Source organism: Euprymna scolopes, chromosome 10 (assembly GCF_053919585.1).
Source record: "Euprymna scolopes isolate OS-2025 chromosome 10, ASM5391958v1, whole genome shotgun sequence".
NCBI lineage: Eukaryota > Metazoa > Mollusca > Cephalopoda > Sepiida > Sepiolidae > Euprymna > Euprymna scolopes.
In genome coordinates, this window is record NC_136491.1 from 4,635,114 (window position 1) to 4,656,991 (window position 21,878).

Consider the following 21,878-nt stretch of genomic DNA (forward strand, 5'->3'; position numbering starts at 1 on the left):
TGGCTGAGTTGCTCAGAATAGCGCAGAACCGGAGTTAATGGCGACGATTCGTGCAGAGTGCTACGGCTGGTCAGTAATGATCTTTTAATTAAAAAAACGAGAGAAAGTATCTACGTTAAAACAAATCATATTGATAGATGAATGATCTATTATATATTTTAAATGAAAACAGCGATTAAAGCGAAGTAATTTTATCATTGTAAGTATTAATTCTTAATAAATATATGAACAACATTGTAAGTACTAATTCTTAATAAATATATGAACAACATTGTAAGTATTAATTCTTAATAAATAAATGAAGAAAGGAATACACTTTCTAATTAATAGTAACTCTATTTGTTTAAATTTTTGTTTCTGGTAATTTATTCAGAAACTCTATAATCCTATCTGTCTGTTTATTTTTAGGATTGAAAGTGTTACGGCCACAAAGACATATGTTGATAAAGCAACGCATCAAACCAAGCATTCATCAGCGCGTCAAACTATTCTAAGTTTTACAGAGACGCTTCATTTACTGAAACATACTACAGAAAAACAAGTAAGGATATATTAGAGTACATCCCATCACGTGTTGCCAGTGATTTTTTTAAACCTATATCATTATCCCCTAAATTATTAACATTACGTTATATAATGTTTATTTATTTATATAGGATTTTCGGGAGAGTGACAGATAGATTTAGAAATAAGAGGTGTAAGTACAACGACATTAATTAAACTTAAGGTTACCATGTCGCAAAACATTCAGCATTTTCTGTTATATTTCTTCAGATCTTTGTAGTGTTTTGAAATTTGAAATTTTCGTTTTTTTTTGGAATAAAAAACGATTTGGTGATGAACATCGTAAATAAAAATGATATGAAAGTATTGTAAAGTTCGCTAAAGAATTACAATTAAAAATAACTGTTGCTTATAGTACAGTATATAGACACATTTATACATACATATATATATATATATATAATTTTTTTAAAAGTTTGTTTTTGAAATGTCGTTACATTCAATGTATACCGTTTTCGTTTAACGGATCTAGATTGTTATTTTAAAACCATTCACCGTTAATTTTGAGTTAAGCTCAATGTGCCTATTTAATAGGGACAGCGCATATATAGTGCAAAGTTTTGTTGAAAATTCAAAGACTCACGTTTCTTGTTTATAACCTTCGTTTATTTCCTGGATGTTCCGTTACAGCTGTTTCATTAATGAGTGTCAATTATATATGTATATATATATATATATATATATATATATATATATATATATATATATATATAACTACTTCATTTACTCACATAAATTTAATATACGAAAGTATAGATTTATGCGTAAACTTTAAGTATTTACTTCAAAAGTGCTCAATACGTAGGTAGAGCTAGTTAGTAATTTATAAAATATATATGGCGATTAAGCTACACTGAATATTCTGCGTTTCATCCACTATAGGATTCGTCAGGCTTATGCGCGAATTCTGTGGTTGCTTCTACAACCACAACCACAGAATTCGCGCATAAGTCTGACGAATCCTATAGTGGATGAAAAGCAGAATATTCAGTGTAGCTTAATCGCCATATATATTTTATAAATTACTATATATATCTTTTCCCAAACTAACTGTGTTAAAGAGAGAATCAGACACTATCTTGAATGTTCCAATACATCGGTAAACACTGTATGGTTTTCGAGCTGAATAAACATGTTACATTGAATAAAAACACGAAAAATATATCCAGTTAGGTAGAAAAGTAACTTATCTTGCCTTTGATAACATTTATTTGTTATATATTTGTTTTTTTACAACTTTTTCGAATCTATGTGTACAGTAAAAGCGATTTTCTGGACATTTCTTTCTCCTGATCTCGCGGTTTTTATTTTTTAAATCTCAGTTGACAACATTGCATCACTAAAAAACACCACAGGCTTAATGTAAACATAATGTGTTTACAATATCGGTAAATTTTCAATGGGTTTATTGATAATGTAACCATGTGATTGAACTTTAATTTAAATTAACCACACGTGGTCGCAAAATGCATGCCGACGCTCAAAGTGTATACACATTTTGACTCCTCCCTTTACTTGAAAATTCACCAAAAATCAGGAAATTAACGAATTTTAATGAAAATTGCAGTATTTTTCAAATAATGATCGCAGAATATAATGAACTAATTATTTTTACTTAAGTCTTAGTGAAAATGTTTTATTTTGTTTAAACAAAAAATACCTTTACTAAAGTTATGGTTTTCAGTAGTAAATAAAAAACGCAAGAATTTATTTTTGCTTTTTTTAAAGCATCGTAATTTGTCACAATAAAAAATAATTTTTACAGTAACATTACGAAAAAAGCCCCTAAAGTCCGTATTAATGTATTCGATATAACTCGAAGAAAAATGAATTATCGGATACTATTCAGGGAATTAAAGATTCAATTAGATTCCTATTTCAGTCACCTAAATTATTTAGGGTGAAATGAGTTTAGGAATTCATAGCCAAACCTAAATATTGTGTTGGGATAAATATCCAGATACGCTACTACAGAACACCGACCACTCTAATTTGTTTGGGGGGGGGACAAATATATAAAAAATAAATGTTATCAAAGGCAAGATAAGTTACTTTTCTGCCAAACTGGATATATTTTTAGTGTTTTTATTCAATGTAACATATTTATTCAGCTCGAAAAACATACAGTGTTTACTGATGTATTCGAAAATTCAAGATGGCATCTCACACCCTCTTTAACACCGTAAGTTTGGAAAAAGGTGTTATAAATAAAAAAAAAACTATACAAAGTACTATTAAAAACCCGCCGAATATATGTCAACCTATGTCACAGCAACATGTATTGAGCGAGTTTTTAACAGTATTTTATCCGGTTTTTTATTTATAACATCTTTTCCCAAACTTACCGTGTTAAATAGAGAATCAGACTCCATCTTGAATGTTCCAATACATCGGTAAACACTGTATGGTTTTCGAGCTGAATAAACATGTTACATTGAATAAAAACACGAAAAATATATCCAGTTAGGTAGAAATGTAACTTATCTTGCCTTTGATAACATTTATTTGTTATATATTTGTTTTTTTTTACAACGTTTTCGAATCTATGTGTACAGTAATACAAACCCAACATATTTATTTAGCTCGAAAAACATACAGTGTTTACCGATGTATTCGAAAATTCAAGATGGCGTCTGATTCTCTCTTTAACACGGTAAGTTTGGGAAAAGTGCTATAAATAAAAAAAACTATAAAAAATACTATTAAAAACCCGCCGAATATATGTCAACCTATGTCACGGTAACATATATTGAGCGAGTTTTTAACAATATTTTATCTGGGTTTTTATTTATAACACCTTTTCCCAAACTTACCGTGTTAAAGAGAGAATCAGATGCCATCTTTAATTTTCCAATACATCGGTAAAACTGTATGTTTTTCGAGCTGAATAAACGTGTTACATTGAATAAAAACACGAAAAATATATCCAGTTAGGTAGAAAAGTAACTTATCTTGCTTTTGATAACATTTATTTGTTATATATTTGTTTTTTGACAACGTTTTCGAATCTATGTGTACAGTAATACAAACCCAATATGTCACATTGAATAAAAACACGAAAAATATATCCAGTTTGGTAGAAAAGTAACTTATCTTGCCTTTGATAACATTTATTTGTTATATATTTGTTTTTTGACAACTTTTTCGAATTTATGTGTACAGTAATACAAACCCCACCGACCACTCTAATTTGTTTTTTTGGGCGCCCCAACATCACATCCGCCCCCCCCATGTACAAAGTAAAATCTTCGGAAAATGTTAAATGGTGTTCTAATTGGTAAATGTCGGTGCGTTACTTACGGAAAACTTGAAAATTCGATGTTCCAGGTAAAAAAAAACAACAAAAAAAAACAGATAAATTACCCCCCCTACTCCAACTTGGTGTGCTTTCCTTTTCTTGTTTGATTTCTTTTTCAGCTAATTTTAAATTTTCCACCCAAAAAGCGCTATAATGTATTTTTGAAAATTAGAAAATTCTATGTCCTGGAAAAAAAAATCCCCTCCCCCCAACGTAGTTTGCTTGGTGAAGCCGTCGTTTATGCTACAGCGTGCATGCGCGTAGCATAAACGGAAACTGCAAAATGGTGGAAAGAAGTTCGTGGGTTCAGGGGTAAATACCATGCAAACGGTAAATTTGCCCCAAGTTTGACTATCAGATTCGTTGTCAGCGACCTCAATTCGGTGTTCTGCATATTTACCTTTTCTTTTTTTTTGCTTAAAAAAATAGCATTAATACAGTAAGTTAGGTAAACTGACTTTTTCGTTTAAAAATGGAATTATTTCCCTTTCGTTATTAACTTTTTAAAAAACATTTTTTTTAATAAATATTTTGTGTTTTATATACATAAAGTACAATTGTTGAATGTTACTGTTTTGATTATATTCGTTTGGGGGGCACAATTAAAAAATTAAGAAAGATTAAAATGAAGCGAAATTTAAGTTTCCGTTCCATTTTTACAACAACCGTAAAACAGTGCATACTCAGCAAGTTTTATCGTAATTTATAAGCATATTGAAACACTAAATCAACATTTTATTTATTGTTTGCATAATTAATGATGGAAGTATTTTTCTGTTTATTTTCTTAACATCTGTTAAAAAAATAAATAATTTGTACATTCTCTTGAAAAAAAGAATCAAACTTTTCTCTACTTTCACATGTGTTCCATTTTAACAAACTGAGCCACAGCAACGCGTGGCCGGGTACAGCTAGTAAATATATAAGTGTTGACATTATTCTATAAATTAATATGAATAGGTTATTAATTTGTTTAATCAAACGTTAAGTAATCAGTTCGTATAATTGCGAGACATCAATCAATGCGTTTATACAATAACTTCGCTTGATTATAAACGGGATAGTAAATAAACATCTATTATATATAATCCTCAATGCGCGTATTGTCACGTATATATGCATATGTATATATATATATGTTTATATATATATATATTTATGGGCAGGTCATGTCATATGCTACTGGTACCATGTAACCCAGTACTACTTGCCTCATGGTCGGGTCACCGGCGACTAAACTGGTTCCCCCACCAGACTTGTTTGTGAGGAGGGCGGCTAGTCTCCCTGAAGGATTAAAAACAAGACCTTCCAAAGGGCGAATGAACTCTTTTTCTGGGTCAACTAGCACCGTGCATATTTGTGTGTGTGTGTGTGTGTGTGTCTATGTGTATTGGGGTAGAGAGGGTTCCCGTAAGTCGTGGTGAAGGCAACCTTTCTAGGAGAATCAAATCTCTGATTTAAAAAACCATAAAGCGGAAGACCTGTACTCGCATTAAGCTGGTCTGCAGTTTAATTTGTTGCTGGCTATCTTGCTCTTGCTTGTTGCTGGATCTCAACATTTTGAACCGAGAGAGAGACTTAGCTGTTGTACAAAGCTAAGACTCTGTAACATCATATTTGTATAGATACTCCCTCAGACATTTGGGCTCATGGATTTTAAATGTCTGAGGGAGTAGCACTCGTCTGACAAGACGTTGCAATCATCATATATATATGTATATGTATATATATATATATATATATATGTGTGGTTTTCACAATGTGAGAGATCGTATATAATAAATTCCACAGCCAAACAACGTCGCAGCTTACAAGAGACATGCCAGTCAACGAACCGGAAGTCAAAGACTCGATCTAACTGATGAGCCCAAATGAGGGGGTAACTCGAGTCTTGGACTTCCGGTTCGTTGACTGTCATGTCTCTTGTGAGCTGAGACGTTGTTTGGCTGTGGAATTTATTATATATATATATATATATATATATATATATATATAATTATTTTCTATAACACTTATTAAATACCTACAGACACCAGTGTTCTGTCATTTCGGGAATCAGTACAGGGTGTCAGGATTAACACCAGTCAATAGAGCCGAACCCGGAAACTGAAGATATCTCTGGCTTCATTAGCAAGGATCCAATTCATTCAGCTACCGTTAACAGTGAGGAATACTGTTGAAATTTCTACATCTTTTAAAATACGTTTTAACGTCTGTCAGAATTATATAATCATTATATGATGATCTGCCATTAAGAGCTTAATTGACCGACTTTTTATTTCAAATGAACGTGCTCAACGATTAGAAACGAGTTTCTTAAATTGGTTGACATATGTATATAGACTTAATATAATATGTTGAGTAACACTTTAGCAAACGTTAAACACACAATTTTTACCTCAAAGTACACAGTTAATAGAGTTGAAAATCCTTAATCCGCAGAGTTTCGAAGACATACTTTCCTTCTCGTCAGAAGGGAAGAATTAGCAAAATGTGTATAAATTAGCAAAATGTGTGTAGAGAAATTTTGTTTGTAACGTATTTAAAAAGAACTAAGTATGAAATGGCTCATATTTGCGTGTAAGTAAGATGTACAATTAGGAAACCGATAAGGTTGGGTAAAAAAAAATGGTTTCATATGAGACTACGTTTCTATGGTGGATGTTTACAACAAATGTTATATATATATATATATATATATATATATATGTATGTATATGTATAACATTATATATATATACACACACATATATATATATATATATATATATATATATATATATATATATATATATATATATAGGGTGTCCGTCAAGTTACTATACAGTCTTATTGTTACAAATAAATATTTTAATACAATATCTTACTGTACTGTTAATATATTACAGGGTGTCTGTATAGTAACTTGTAAAACGGTATAGTAACTTTACGGACACCCTGTATATTATTACATTTTCACCCCAAACAAGGCACATTACCACTTTGGTGTAGGGGGCTACTATCAGGGGCATCAACTACTGAGCCACTATGTTGGGATTTGGATAGCAAAATGTCGGTTCGCGTTACACTTGAAGTTCTGCATGTCAGTACAGTTAGGGAAGGAGGGACCTGGAATGAAATTCCAGAGTCTAGCGATTCTGGAGAAGAAGCTACTGGAGTAGAAAGATCTTGTACATCTAGGGATCTCTACTGTGTGGGGTGGGATTTAGCTGCGTGTCGGGTTTGTCGAGGGTGTCTATGTCGTGGGGACAAAAGTATCTGCAGTTCGTCAGAGCATTCACCGTAAAAATACTTGTAGAACAGGCAGAGGGATGGAACGTTTCGTCGATGGGTCAGAGGCTGAAGCTTAAATGTCAGTTCAGTGCCTATTAGATTGCCGACTCTCTTTTGAACCTTGTCTAAGAGCGAGAGACAAGCAGCAGATGCACCAGCCCAAATGTGACAACAATACTCCATGCATGGGAGAATTGTGGCCTTATAAAGATATAGGATACTTTCAGGTGTCAGTAGTGTTCTAGCACGGTAGAGAGAGCCTACCTTTTTCGGAGCGGCCCTGGCAATGTTTTCAATATAATTGTTCCAACCCATGTGAACGTTAGGCCAAGCAGTTTGAAAGATGTACTCTCAGACAGGGAGTTACTGGCCATTGCTATTGGTGGTAGAGAAGGTTTCTTGTAGTTATTGAAGGAAACCAGTTTAGTCTTGGCAGCATTGAATGTGACCATCCATTTATGTCCCAATTCCACTACAGATTGGAGGTCATCCTCCAGTGTTTGTGCTATTTCTTTAGTTACGTGTTCATTTGTTTTCCTGTCGTGCTCGTAATAGAGCGTGGTGTCATCAGCATATATAACCATCCTAGAGGAACAATAGAGGTACAAGGATAGACCCCTGAGGCACTCCCTGAGTTTCATTTGCGAACAGACGCCACACTAGACGATTTGAAAATCACCCCTTCTCAGGTACATGCTATTATAAAAAACCTAGACACCTCAAAAGCATGTGGACCAAATCTCATCCTGGCTGTGCTATTAAAAAAATGCTCTGCCGAGGTTGCTCCAGTTCTGTCCAAACTTTACAATAAATGCCTTTACGAATCTTGTTTTCCCGACTGCTGGAAAACCGCCTCTGTGGTACCAGTCTTCAAGAATTCTGGTGAAAGAACTGACCCACTAAATTATCGCCCCATTAGCCTCCTCCCGCTTTTCGCCAAAATATTTGAGTCCTTAGTTAATCAAGCCCTAGTCCAGCACCTAACAGCTGCTAAACTCCTGACTGACAAACAATATGGATTCAGGCAAGCCCGTTCAACAGCAGATATCTTAACTGTAGTTTTTGAACGTATATACCGTTCATTGGATAAAACAGGGGAGGGTAGAGCGGTGGCCCTTGATATATCTAAGGCTTTTGACAGGGTATGACACGATGGTCTTCTAAGGAAAATTAGATCATATGGAATCACTGGAAGAATTCATAATGTAATTAAATCCTTCTTAAGTAATAGAAAAATCAAAGTTGTCCTCGGCGGTCGTACATCCAAACAATATGACATAAATGCGGGAGTACCTCAGGGGTCTATCCTTGGACCTCTATTATTCCTGATATTAATAAATGACCTCCCTGATAAAATTGTTTCGGAGATGGGTATATTTGCCGATGCCACCACTCTCTATAACAGATATGAGGGGAAAACAAATGAACACATATCCAAGGAAATGGCAGAAACACTAGAGGATGACCTCCAATCCGTAGTGAATGGGGACAAAAATGGTTGGTCACATTCACTGCTGCTAAGACTAAGCTTGTTTCCTTCAATAACTACAAGAAACCTTCTCTACCACCAATAGCAATGGCCAAGAACACATTGCCTGAAAGTACTTATTTTGAACTCCTCGGCCTCACTTTTACAGGAAATATGAACTGGAATAGATACATTGAGAGCATTGCCAAGGCTGCTGCAAAGGAAGGTTGGCTCCCTCTACCGTGCTAGAAAACTACTTACGCCTGAGAGTATCCTATACCTCTATAAGGCAACCATTCGCCCATGTATGGAGTACTGTTGTCACATCTGGGCTGGTGCATCTGCTGCTTGTCTCTCGCTCCTGGACATGGTTCAAAAGAGAGTCGCCAACCTGATAGGTCCTGAACTGTCATCTAGGCTTCAGCCTCTGTCCCATCGACGAGATGTTGCATCCCTCTGCCTGTTCTACAAATACTTTAATGCTGAATGCTCTGACGAACTGCAAACACTTGTACCTCCCCGACGTAACTACCCCCGAAAAACCCGACAAGCTTCTAAGTCTCATCCCTTTACAGTAGAGATCCCTAGGTGCAAGAAAGCCTTTTACTCCAATAGTTTCTTCCTCAGAACTGCGGGTCTTTGGAACTCCCTTCCGGGATTCTGCTTTCCCAACTGCAATGATATGCAGAAGTTCAAGTGTAATGTTAACAAACATCTTTCTACTCTTCTCCCTTCATAATGACCCCGCTAATTAAGTCCCTAATAGTAGCCCCCTGCTTCAAAGTGTCACTGTGCCTTGTTTGGGGTGAAAATTGAATTTAAAAAAATATCACACTGTTTAGATGTACGACCGTCGAGGACAACATGGATGTTTCTCCTGTCTAAGAAGGTTTTAATTATGTTAAGTATTCTACCAGTGATACCGTATGATTTAATTTTCCTGAGGAGACCCTCATGCCATACCCTGTCAAAAGCCTTAGATATATCAAGAGCTACCGCTCTGCCCTCCACCGCTTTGTCCAGTGAATTCAGAGATTCAGTGATGTAAGCTGTGGAACGAGCTTGTCTAAATCCATATTTTTTGTCAGTCAGAAGTTTAGCCTCTGTAAGGTGCCGGACTAGAGCATGGTTAATGATAGTCTCAAATATTTTGGCGAAAAGTGGGAGGAGGCTAATGGGGCGATAATTTGATAGGTCAGTTCTTTCGCCAGAATTCTTGAATACTAGTACCACAGAAGCAGTTCCCCAACAGCCCGGAAAGCATGATTCATTAAGGCATTTGTTGTCGATTTTGGAGAAAACTGGAGCTACTTCGGCTGAGCACGTTTTTAATAGCACAGCTGGGATGAGATCAGGTCCATATGCTTTTGAAGTGTCAAGGTTTTTTATGATAGCGTGTACTTGAGCAGGGTTATTTTAGATCGTCTAGCGTGGCGTCTGTCCGCAAAGGGAAGTCAGGCAGAGGGTGGTTGGAAGGTCCAGTGTGGAGTTCGAGGCAAATCGGCTGGCAAGCATATTAGCCTTGTCAGTTGCTGAGCAAACAACCTCGTGATTGTTGGTTAGTGGGAGAATTGTTGATTGTCCATTATTTACGACACTGTTGTAGATTTTCCAGAAGTCACGATTTCCTAGTTTTTGTGCTTCGATGCGTTTTTTAGTGGTTTCCGTAAATTCTCTCTTAGCTGTCGCTATTTCTTTCTAAACGTTACTTCTAGCTTGTATATACTTCTGTTTGTTTGAACTGGACTTTGGACGGTTAAATCTGCCGTATGCGTGCTGCCTTTGGGCAATGGCAGTTGCGCAAGTCGAAGTAAACCATTGGGGAGAGTGGGGCTTGCAATAAAATTTATGCTGAATTTTGTCATATAGAAAAACAGAATAGTATAACGTTTATCTATTATTTAAATAGAATTTTAACTTTTAATTTCCCAAAAAATACGCCGTTCACGTCCATCATTTTTAGATCGATAAAACAGTTAAATATTTTTTAAAATGTTTTTGGACCAATAAATTTTTCTTCGTCTAACTAAGATTCAAGATTATTTGTTATAAGAATATGGAAAATTGTACAATTTAATTGCACACATTATTCGAAATCTTCAGTTTAATTCTCCCATTAAAGTATATTATCAATACGTATAAAATAAACAAAAATAGCACCTTATGTATTAAATGATATTGTTTGAGTTGACTAGATTTAATTGATTTAAACAGAGTAAAGAAATTAAGATGGAATTAGTTTAATTATTTTAAAGGTTCACTTCAGCTTGAAAAACGCAGATTTTCATTTTCACTTTTTCCTCTTCCTTTCTTTTATTTTATTTTCTCTGCTTCATTTTCTTTTTTTTCTTCTTTCCTTATATCAGGGCCGAACCTGACCTACTTAAGCGTCCGGTCAATCTATTCTCTACCCACCACTATCTCTGTCTATTATAACGAAATAACGCCCCATTCCAGTAATACTATAGCTTTTTTTTATAAAACGTTTCCACCAGACCTTAAAAAAGCTTTTCACCGGACCCATAAAGAAGAATTACTCCAGAAGTATGCCCAACTTGGAGTTCTGCTGTGTGATGTTGATTACCCAATATACAGCTTGGATGTCATTACCTAACTGCTTTAAAAGACAGTCACCTTGGATTTTACCGCGCAATTTGGACCAACACCTTTATATCTTTTTCTTCAATTCCTTTGATATATGAATTCTAATTATTCAATTTTTGATTATGATTTTCTATGTCTTAGTGACTTTATCAAATAGGGTGAATACTATTATAACTATTTGCTAATATTTTCTTTTCTGAAGAGATGGTAGGCATCGAAACTCTATAAGATAAGGAGATAAAATGTATAAAGTATTCTTTGTTTTACTTAGAAAAATAAAAATATTTGATATTTAACTCAAACATTTCACTTAAAAAATTGTTTTTTGAATTTCATTGAATCACTATAATTGTAATCTTGTATATCGAGCAATACCTATTTAGATGGGATAAGACTTATAAAATATTACGGCCAGTAATATTTTGTAAATCATATAATCACAGATTTCTATACCAGCTGATTGTTAGATAGCTTTATTCAGAAGTGTACATATATATATATATATATATATATATATATATATATATATCTACAGGGTGACCAAAAATAACGGGCCCCAACTCTTATTAGGCCCCGTTTCTTAGTGTTTTGTCCGAATGAAATCAAACTTTGGTCATAACTAGTTTATTATATTCAAAACATCACATCAAACACTAGGGTATTTGACCATTTTTCTCCGTTCTACAGCATATGTTCTAAATGGTCTCCATTTAGCTCCGTGCATTTCTTGAGGCGCTGCACGAAGTTGTCCATGACGTTCTTACAGACCAAATTAGAAATGGCTCTCATCTCCTCCCTGGTGGCTTCCTTGAGTTCCGTGATGGTTCAGGGTTTCCCTGCGTAAACTCTGTCCTTAAGATAGCATCAAAGAAAACAATCTGGGGGGCTTAGTACCGGGCTATTGGTTGCCCATTCAAAATCAGTCTTGAGATTGATCACTCGGCCTCCGAAGTTCTCTTTCAGCAAATCAGGTTTGAGGTGTGATCACTTACTCCGTCCTGCTGGAACCAGAACTTGCTCATGAGCGACGGGTAGATGGTCTGGAGCCCACTCTTGACGGTTTTGAGGACCTCCACATACCACTCCTTGGTGACTGTCACTGCTGCGCCAGATTCTTCGATGAAGATTGATCCAATGATGCCTCTGGCCGAGATTGCAGCCCACAACGTGCACTTAGGAGACTGCAGGGTCTTGGTGGCTATTCATTGGGTCTGAAGTAACCCCAAAATACCTTTTTCTTGGAGGTCGCCTTTCCATCAAGATCGAAGTGGGCTTCATCTGAGGTCCAAAGGAGGTAAAGGAAACTTGGTGTCTTCTCGATCTTCTCGAGCATGTTGACTGCCATATACCTCCTGCTTCTTGTCTGAGGCTGTAAGGGTCTGCAGCATTTGTATTCTGTATGGGTAAGCCCTGATATCGTTCACCAGCACTCTCCTGAAAGTCTCACGGGACATACCGAGGGACTGACTTCGTTTACGCACAGAGCGTTTCAGACTCTGCTGGAGAGACTCTCTCACTCTTTCGACCAGCTAGGCCGTTCGCGTCTTGGGACGTCCCGAGTGGTTTGGACGGTTCTCTCTGGCAGCGTTGAGGTTCTCAATGGTCCCATACTTCTCGAAGTGGTCCACCCAGTTCTGAATTCTGCTTTTGGATGGAGCCTTTTCACATTCGAACTGACGCGTGAAACTGTCCTAGGTTTTCTTAAACGAGCCTGTCTTGTAGTAAAATTTAACACAGTGTATTCTTTGTCCCTGCTCCCATTGGGGTCTTGGTGAACTCACGATCGGTGGTTCTGCCATGTCCTGTAAAATAAGGGCAATCGGTGCATAAATAATGGAGATATCACATAAAGTGTACACGGGGCCCGTTTTTCCGGTCACCCTATATATATATATATATATATATATATATATATATATATATATATATATATATATATTGTTGCCTACGTAACCCCCGAAGTAAAGCAACGATGAGGCTTGCCAGTAAAAGATGGGCGACCATTTTGGGAATGCTGGGCGTCGTATATGTTGAGAACAATTCCTGCATTTAGTATCACGCTTAGTCCACCGCAGGCGAATCAACAAGCAATAGCTGAAAGAAATTATCGTATTTTAAGCAAAATCCGAAATTTTTTATTGATTTTTTTTACTATCAGATTTTCAAACCATTTACTGATATATGGTATAAAAGCAATATTAGGCTCATTAAAAAAAAACATTAATTTATTTTTCAAATATTAAAATGTAGTGTTTTTCCCCAAAATAATGAAAATATCTCTATATATATTTGCTAATCTGAAAGATAATAATCATCAGTTACATAATCAATGAACTTCACTCTTCAAAACACAAAAGATGAAAAATCAAACATTCAAAATTCGGATTTTCAACCTAAAAATCTGATGCGTGGGCAGTTGGTGTACTTTATTGGTTGCTTGATCTGCAGCCTGCACCCTACTCGCAATTTAATATATTTTACGCATGAAGGGGTTTGTAAGCTATATATATATATATATATATATATATATATATATATATATATATATATATATATATATATAATGAAAATATGTACACTATTATAAAATTGATTAATAACTTAATAATCGGTGAAAATGCTGTATTGATTGGATAATTGCTTAATTTTTCGTATGTTTTTTAAGTAAGACTCCGTGAAAAAATACTTACTTCCTCCTTCCGTTTTAGTCGTGGCTATGCTTCACAGACGTTGAAATAGTTGCGTACCAATGTGTTATATACCCATCAATGTTTGTGCTATCATGTATGTATAAATTTACGCAGAGTTCTTTTTATTGCACTAGCGTTCATGTGATTTATTAAAACGACGTGTGCGTATGTGTGTGTAAACATAGATTATAAGCAGTTAAATAAACGGATGAACGGGTCAGGCGACAGCAAGTCTAATCCACAAAACGTCCACCGATGACAAGGAAATATATAAAAAGGCACACCTTAGTTGTGTGTCCATATTTGACGCTTGTTGCTCATTTTTTCTATAAGACTTTGGTTTCAAGCACAATCTTGTCTGATTGTATGACTACATGATTTCACATCTCTTGTTTACTAACGTGCCTCTCTGACTAACCGCAATTCCTCGTCTTAAATATATAAATAATCTTTCTCTATTCGACAAGAATTTTAACCACTCTCTATATAAACAATTGCATAGTTTTATGACGTCGAATTTTGTTATTGCTATCGATGAAAGGTGACCGTGGTTTAGCCGTTACGAACGCGGACGGACGACCTGCGTGTCACAAGTTTGAATCCAGCTCATCTCAGAAAAATCACTTGTACTTAGGATGTAAGTAAACTTCACGTAGTCCCTCCTGTAATCCCCGATATTTTTTCTAGAAAATATTCTGACAAGTAAAAAAATCGAAGAGACAAATACCAACAATCGTTTTCTCAGATTCACATGATTTAATAATGAACATTGTAATCGATTGTTATTGTTTGCAAATTTCTTTTTAGCGTTTGAATTCTGATTTTGTTTCTACTTACAAGCCAAACTGTTATTCGTACGTGTTCAAACTTAGCCGTGTAAATTGTATATATATATATATATATATATATATATATATATATATATAAATATATATATATATATATGGACTATTCGTTCACTGTTGTTATATGTTGAGAATGAACTGTCTATAAAGAAAAAAATGACGTCGTGCGAATAAGTATTTGTCCTAGCAACGCGATATTTTAATATTCTGAAGTGTTCGTTTAGAAAGATCTAATTCCGGAATAAGTGAATTAGTGCGCAACCAATCAGAGGCAGCGGATATTCCCGAGGGAGATATTATTTTTTTATGCATCTACGGAAACGATAATGGTATATATGTGTATGTATTAGGCAGTTACATTGAATGAAAGCATAGAATCTGTTGAATATGTAGACTTCCCTCCGGGGCTGACTGATTTCGGGGGTGGATTTTAATATTTAGAGAGGAAAATAGGTACTTTATTCCTCTAACGATGTTGCGATTGTGATGGTTTTGCGCCTATGAGCTATTGTAGTGTTTTATTATCACGATTGAATGTGTCTGCAAAGATGTTCGAAAGCTACATCAGATAGTGACTATTATACTAGCTGTATTTAATTTGTCTGTCGCATCTGGTGTTTCAAAACTATGATACTGTTTTCCATAGGGGAATTTCTGCAGCTATTATATATATATATATATATATATATATATATATATATATATATATATATATATATATATATATATATATATATACGCTGTTCACATATTAATGATATATATAATGACTCACCCCACGCGTAATATAATTTAAATTCCTCAATTTTTTTGCAGGAAGAAAATACTGAAAGAGAAACTGATTCCTGGTCACCTGAATGTCAGAATTTGATTTATTTGTTCTCCAGGCAATGGAATGGTAAGTCTAATTTATAATATACTCTTTAATATATTGGTCTAAAACTAAACATTTCTCTCGTTATTTATAACTTGTTATATTTGAACACTTGTTGTCATCAAGCGAAATAGTTTAACACAAAATAAGTGATAATCATATCAACTTAAATAATATACGATACATTTCAAAAATGCATATTACAATCATACTGTAACTTAAATAGGCGGTGGCAAAGAATACACAACTAAATATTCATTGTGCTTAGAGAGGGGCCTGGCGCGATCAAAATATATAGTCTTGAAACATTTGTATATAAATGCATTTGATTTTTTTTTATTGAAATCTATCGACGTTTAACTTCAGGAAGAATCGAGCACATGAAAGGAATATATAATTTACTTTTTCTTTTTTTGATTCTCAGCTTATCTACACTGGCGTCGCAGTAGAATATCTGACGGTGCTTACAATTGCAAGTTATCAAGTGGGAAACTTCCGAAATTTTACGTAGAAAATCTCACTTAGTCGAGTCAAAACCTAGAAAAATCATATTTCGAAACCGTTATACGAAATATATGTATGTGCAAGATACACCCTTAATGTAAGGAATGATTATTATGTGTCTTGAGTATACAGCTGCTAGACAAAGTAGACATCATTTCGGTTAACACTTGTACTGCTTATTTTTATGCTAAGGGAGAGAAAGATGGAAGGGTCTCTTTGGTACCATTCAGTAATCTACACTTATTTAAAAAATCCAACGTTTTGTATTATATACTAATACATATAATACATATTCTCGATACTTTTTTGTAGTATTTAAAGGGTTTTTTAAGATTGACAATATAAGCACAAGTAGTCATTCTAAAATGTATATATTACAGTTGTGCATTAAATTTTATCCATATTCAGTAAGTAAAATATTGACATCAGTATTTTATCATGCGCAAAAAATTATTATTCAAAGATTACTTAAAAAGGTACAGAATCATAAATAGCGAATATTATAGAGAGAAAACAAAAAATGTGCCGTTGCTGTTTACATCTTTCATCGCTTTGGATGGGTTTATCCTGTTGCTGTCCACTCAGCGGAACTAGATTTGTGAATTTCATTCATTGAAACACATTGAGATAAAGACTTCATTTGAATTAAATTCGTTGCAAATAACGCGATAATTGTGTTCCTGTAGTTTAAATAGATTGTACGCAGGACATTCACGTTGAAAAAAGTTTTCTCATGGAACAAGGCTATTAGTGGCGTCCTATCGTGTAATGAATGAATGCGTGAATGTAGGATTGACATGAAATTCTTAAAGATAAACTAAAATGACCGAAAATGGGTTGAAATAACTTAAATAAATAAAAAATAAATGACTTAGAATGACTTTAATGAACTTAAGGATGAATTGAATGACCTTAAGAATGACTTAAATGCTTAAAAAATAACTGGGCTCCTTCAAAAACAACTTGAATGACCTAGAGTATGACTGTCTGGCTTTGAGACTGACTGGTTGTAAAGTGGGTGATCATTTTACATTAAATTAATACAGAAAAGTAATCCCCAACTTTATATCACAAAGTTATCAACATATGTACATCATGTATTAAGAATAGATACAACACTTTGATTTTGGAAAAGAGTTAGTATGAAGGATTGCTCCTACATTGACCAAGGTCTTATATGTGAGGTTGGTATTTATTTGCTCCCCCACCGAGCAAATTAGGCACAAGGCCGATTTTTAATATTAGGAGTGAAGGGGAAATGGGGACCAACTCCACGGGGTGTACGGGGTCTGGATAGTGGCAATTGGTATGTAGGGTTGCCCTTACATTGACCAAGGTCTTATATGTGGGGTTTTCTCCACATATAGTCTTTGCTTGCAGTATCTGCCAGAACAGATACTACACTTTGATCTTTATATTTAATTTATTTCGTGAAAATGAAAATTACAATCAAAATAATTCAATGTAAAATTAAAATAAATTAAAAGCAAACTTCAATTTTACAAAAAAAATTTAGGCACAAGGCCCTTTAAGATCTGGGTGGGGGAGTGTTGCAGGGTATTTGTTACTACAGTGAAAATGGAGTCTTTGGCGACTTTACTCTTGACTGGCAACATTTACCACAATACCTCATTCACTCTGTGGACTCTAAACTAACTAATGAAAACCCCAGCGTTTTTGCAAAAAAGAATATATTTACAATTAGTTTAAGTGTGTGTGTGTGTGTTTGTAATTTTTTTTCCTAAACTTAAAATGTATGTGTGTGTGTGTGTGCGTGTGAAAAAAGTTCAATTCATTGGCAAATAAAAAGTTCTTGAATTTTGGAAGAAAAACAGTTCGTGTTGTGGAGTGGGGAATCTAGAAAAATACGCAAAAAATAAAATAGTCTAGTGCATTGTTAGTAAGGTCCCTCCCTGAGCTAATCCAGAAAGTTAGATCACCTACTGTTTTCCGGGGCACCGAAAACAAGCGGGAAGATCCCTAGTGGGGATTGGGAAGGATTCTTATCGTGTGTAGGGAGGAAAAATAAATAATTGTCAAAAAAAAAGGGGAAGATGGGGGGGGGGGTAGGCGGCGACCTTCGAGTAGGGGTTGACCAGGGGGATATAAAACAAAGAGATAGGGGGGTAGTGGTAGGGTAGCCTCAGAAGGTTCTCTAGTGCCAAAAAACAAAAATTGGAGGAAAGGATCTCATTTGTACCACCAGTCTTTACTTTTTATTTGTCTAACTTAGCGGGATTGGCTCCGTGGGACCCAGTACCGCATGTGCCATGCGTATGGTGGTAACACGATAAGCTAACTTGGCGCCTCGTCGGATGCACAAGCTAAGGTCATGCGCCCACCTCTTGTCAAAGGCTACTCGAGTTAACCTCTTCCAATCGCATCTGATCTTTACTTTAAGCAGATGTTTAAAGTAGACAATCAGATCCCGCTCCGGAACAGATATCCCTTCGCGGACTCGCTTGAGGCGTGTGATCACTATGACCATCCTCCCTACTGCTAGTATCGCTAGAAAACCCATTCTTTTCTCCCTAGGCAGCGGCGGATCAATGTTCCCGCAAAATATGATTCGTCGAGTTCAAGCCAGCGCTTGGCATCGATGCGAGCCGTTACCTCGTTGACGTACCCTAGGAGGGTCTTGAGCCTGCTGCAGCGGAAAAAGGCATGACCGGCTGTTTCCCTCAAGTCCTCGTTGCAGTGCAGGCAGTAGACCCGGGTTTCCTCATTGTAAAGGTTGAGTTCTTCAAGGAGGGGCAGTGCGTTCCGGACAAGTCGCCAGGTAAGGGAAAATTCCGAGTTTCTAAGAAAGTCCCGTCCCGGCGCCCAACTCCACTGGGAGCGGACCTCCTCTAACGACATCCCCATCCGTTTCACTAGCGGTTCCTTTGTGCTACGCCCCACTAGCTCGCGATAAAGCCTGTTCCTAGACTGTTCGAGGACACTGGTCCCCGGCAACACTCTAAGTGCGGACCGGCATTCGGCGTAGAATGTTTGTTCCCCCCTCGGTCTCCGCCGAGCTTCGACCGAGGTGTCAAGTGTGAGATTAGAAAACGAGCTTCCAACCGCAGCGACCCATGGAACGTCTACGTACAACGAACGGCTCAGGAAGGCCAACCTCTCTGCGTGTTTGTGACACAGGAGATCAGGCAATCCTAAGCATCCCCTGCTCGGATTTCGAACACAGACCTCTCTGAAAACATAATGCTTACCCTCGTTCCACAAGAGTGTGTCGAGGTGCTCCTGTAAGCTGATTCGTCGTTTTGCAGGGAGGGGAAGTACATACAGACAGTAAAGGATGAGCGGAAAGACGTATGTAGCACACGCCTCCGCCCGACCCTTCAAGGACAATTTCCTTCGAACCCAAGTCCGAACAGAGGATTCGACCTTGGCCTCTACTTCCGACCAGTTTTTCTTCAGCTGAAGACCCGGTCCAAACCACACACCAAGGATCCGGACAGGGCCGTCGGTCCAACTGAAAATGCCTGGAAGCGAATTTACTCCGGTTCAGGCACCCAACCGCAGACCTACCGACTTACTGCGATTGAAGACGGCCCCCGTAACTTCTTTGTATCGAACGAGCGTCTCGGTGACCACTTGAATGTTCGTGGGGCAAGGCACGAACACGGTGACGTCATCGGCGAACGCGGAAACCCTGGCTCGTGTGCCTCCAGGAAGAGCTATCCCGCGCAGGACTGGTGTAGTCGCCTCGTCCCTTAACTTGCGAAGGAGTGATTCCAACGCCAGGACGTACAAGAGAGGCGACAGAGGACAACCCTGTCGCACCGACCGGGAGACGAAAAAAGACTCCGACAGCTTACCGTTGATCTGCACCGCTACCGTCGGCCTGTCATACAGTACAGAGATCCACTTGCGGAAGTCCGGATTACATCCAGCAGCCTCCAGCACAGATCCCAGGAACCTATGGTCCACCCAATCGAAAGCCAGACTCTGCTGGTGTAGTAGAAATTGTTGGTGGGGCTGCAGCCGGGGTTTGGGTTGGTTCTTTGGTAGGGGCCATCCCTTGTGATTTGGGAGGGGCTGTGGCCGGGAGTCTTTTAGCGCAGTCCTTAGCCATGTGCCCTTGTTTTTGGCAGTGCCAACATTGGGGCCTCCTGCTCTCCACAATGATAGTCATCGTCCACTCGTCGAATTTCATCATCGCAGGGATTTTATGGAATTCGGTTTTGTCCAGGACCATCTTGAACTTATGATATCCGGTCATCACATTCCGTTGACCGCGGGCAGGCGTGACGGATTCCACGTCTCCATACTGGCTTAGTATAGCCCCGACCTGCCGGGCTCCCATGAAGACAGGGACATTCAGCACGGTGACGTTCGTTCTCCTCTTATTGAGGTACTCTGGTTCGAGTCTAATCCTCCCCCCGTGGTCGGTTTTTGCTAGCCTTATCGCGTCTTCTGGGCTGGGGAGCAGCACGTCCCACGTGGCATAGCTCCTCCTGCAGATGTAACTGGCTGGAATGTTAAGCTCTAGGAGGAGTGCCACCGTGCTGTCCTTATCGACTCCTGTCATGCTTCTGGTCTTTAGGTCAGACGTGGTCAGGGAGAGAACACTTTTCTCCAACTTCTCGATTTGCCCTGGGAGGGGTTGGCGATGTTGCCCACCGTATAGTCCTTGTAGGTGGAGTTAAAGATCTCTCTGTAGCCCTCCGGAGTCAGTTGGTCTTGCTGCGTTTTTGGGCTCCACGCTGTTTCCAGCTCTTGTGATGAGTTGGATGGCCTTGGACGTGGAGCTTCTGGCACTGGCTGTGGTTGAGTTTGAGGTGTAGTCTTGGCCTTGTTGGGGGTTAGAATCGGCCAGTCAGCGTCGAACGTTGCTTCCTGGCTTTGTTCAGCTCCCTGCCCGCCTCTCTTCTTCTTTGTTGCAGAGTCATCTTTGGGCGGATGCTCCGTGGAAGTTTTCTCTTTGGATGTTTCATTTTCTGGAGTTGGAGCTCCTCCAGTTGGTGATGAGGAACCGCTTCTTCCAGTTCTGCTTTCCTTCTGGAGCGTTGCCTTTGGGTGCGGGTCGTTCATTTCCCCTCTGAGAATTTTAAGAGAAGCTAACGTTTCTTGTATCTTGTCCTGGTTCTCATAGTGACTCCGCTTTCCTCCGCCTCCTCCTCTTCCGCGGATGGGGGATCCTTTCCGGGAGGAGTCGGTGGGTCGCTTGAGGTGGCTAGCATCTGCGGAGCTGGGATTGCCACTGGCTGTGGTTTTCCATCTGCTTTTGCTGTCTCCTCGTTCTTCTTCCTCTTTTTCTCCTTAGGGTTGCCCTCTTGGGGAGCTGGGGTGACTTGGTTGCCATCGGCAAATGAGGATTGAGGTTCAGAGGGTGCCACTAGTTGTGGATCACTTGAGTGGTACCTCGTTCCATCATCCGCCGCAGGCATGGAAGCTTCCATCTGGGAATGGTCCTCTTGGGGAGCCTGAGCGGGAGTGTTTGCTTCGACCGACGAGGATTTAGGTGGAACCGGTGTCGCTGGGCGTGTATCACCGAGTCTGAGCCCCGTTCCCTCGTCAGCCGCTTCTTTGACTCCCCGGACTGCGGAGTGGCTTGAAATTTGGTATATTAAGGCATGTGGAAGCATTTTAACGCTGTTTTCGTCCGGAAAAAAGGCTGATAAGGGGTCAGATTTGAATAATTGTTACGTCACCGAATATTTATCTGTTTCCTTGCTGTGTTCACATTATAGATTATTTATATTAAGAATAAGTAGTTTGAAAACAACTTTTAAAGACAGTGTCATTCTGGTCTAAG

At 37.9% G+C, this 21,878-nt stretch overlaps 1 protein-coding gene across 1 annotated transcript in view; it reads left to right on the forward strand.

Annotated features, from left to right (window-relative positions):
* LOC145286399 (uncharacterized) overlaps nt 1-21,878 on the forward strand; it is a 682,462-nt gene that overhangs the window by 22,976 nt on the left and 637,608 nt on the right. Inside the window, exons 2-3 of the mRNA XM_080135324.1 lie at nt 409-541; nt 15,559-15,640. Coding sequence (XP_079991450.1) covers nt 409-541; nt 15,559-15,640 — 215 coding nt within the window. The remainder of the gene's footprint in view (nt 1-408; nt 542-15,558; nt 15,641-21,878) is intronic.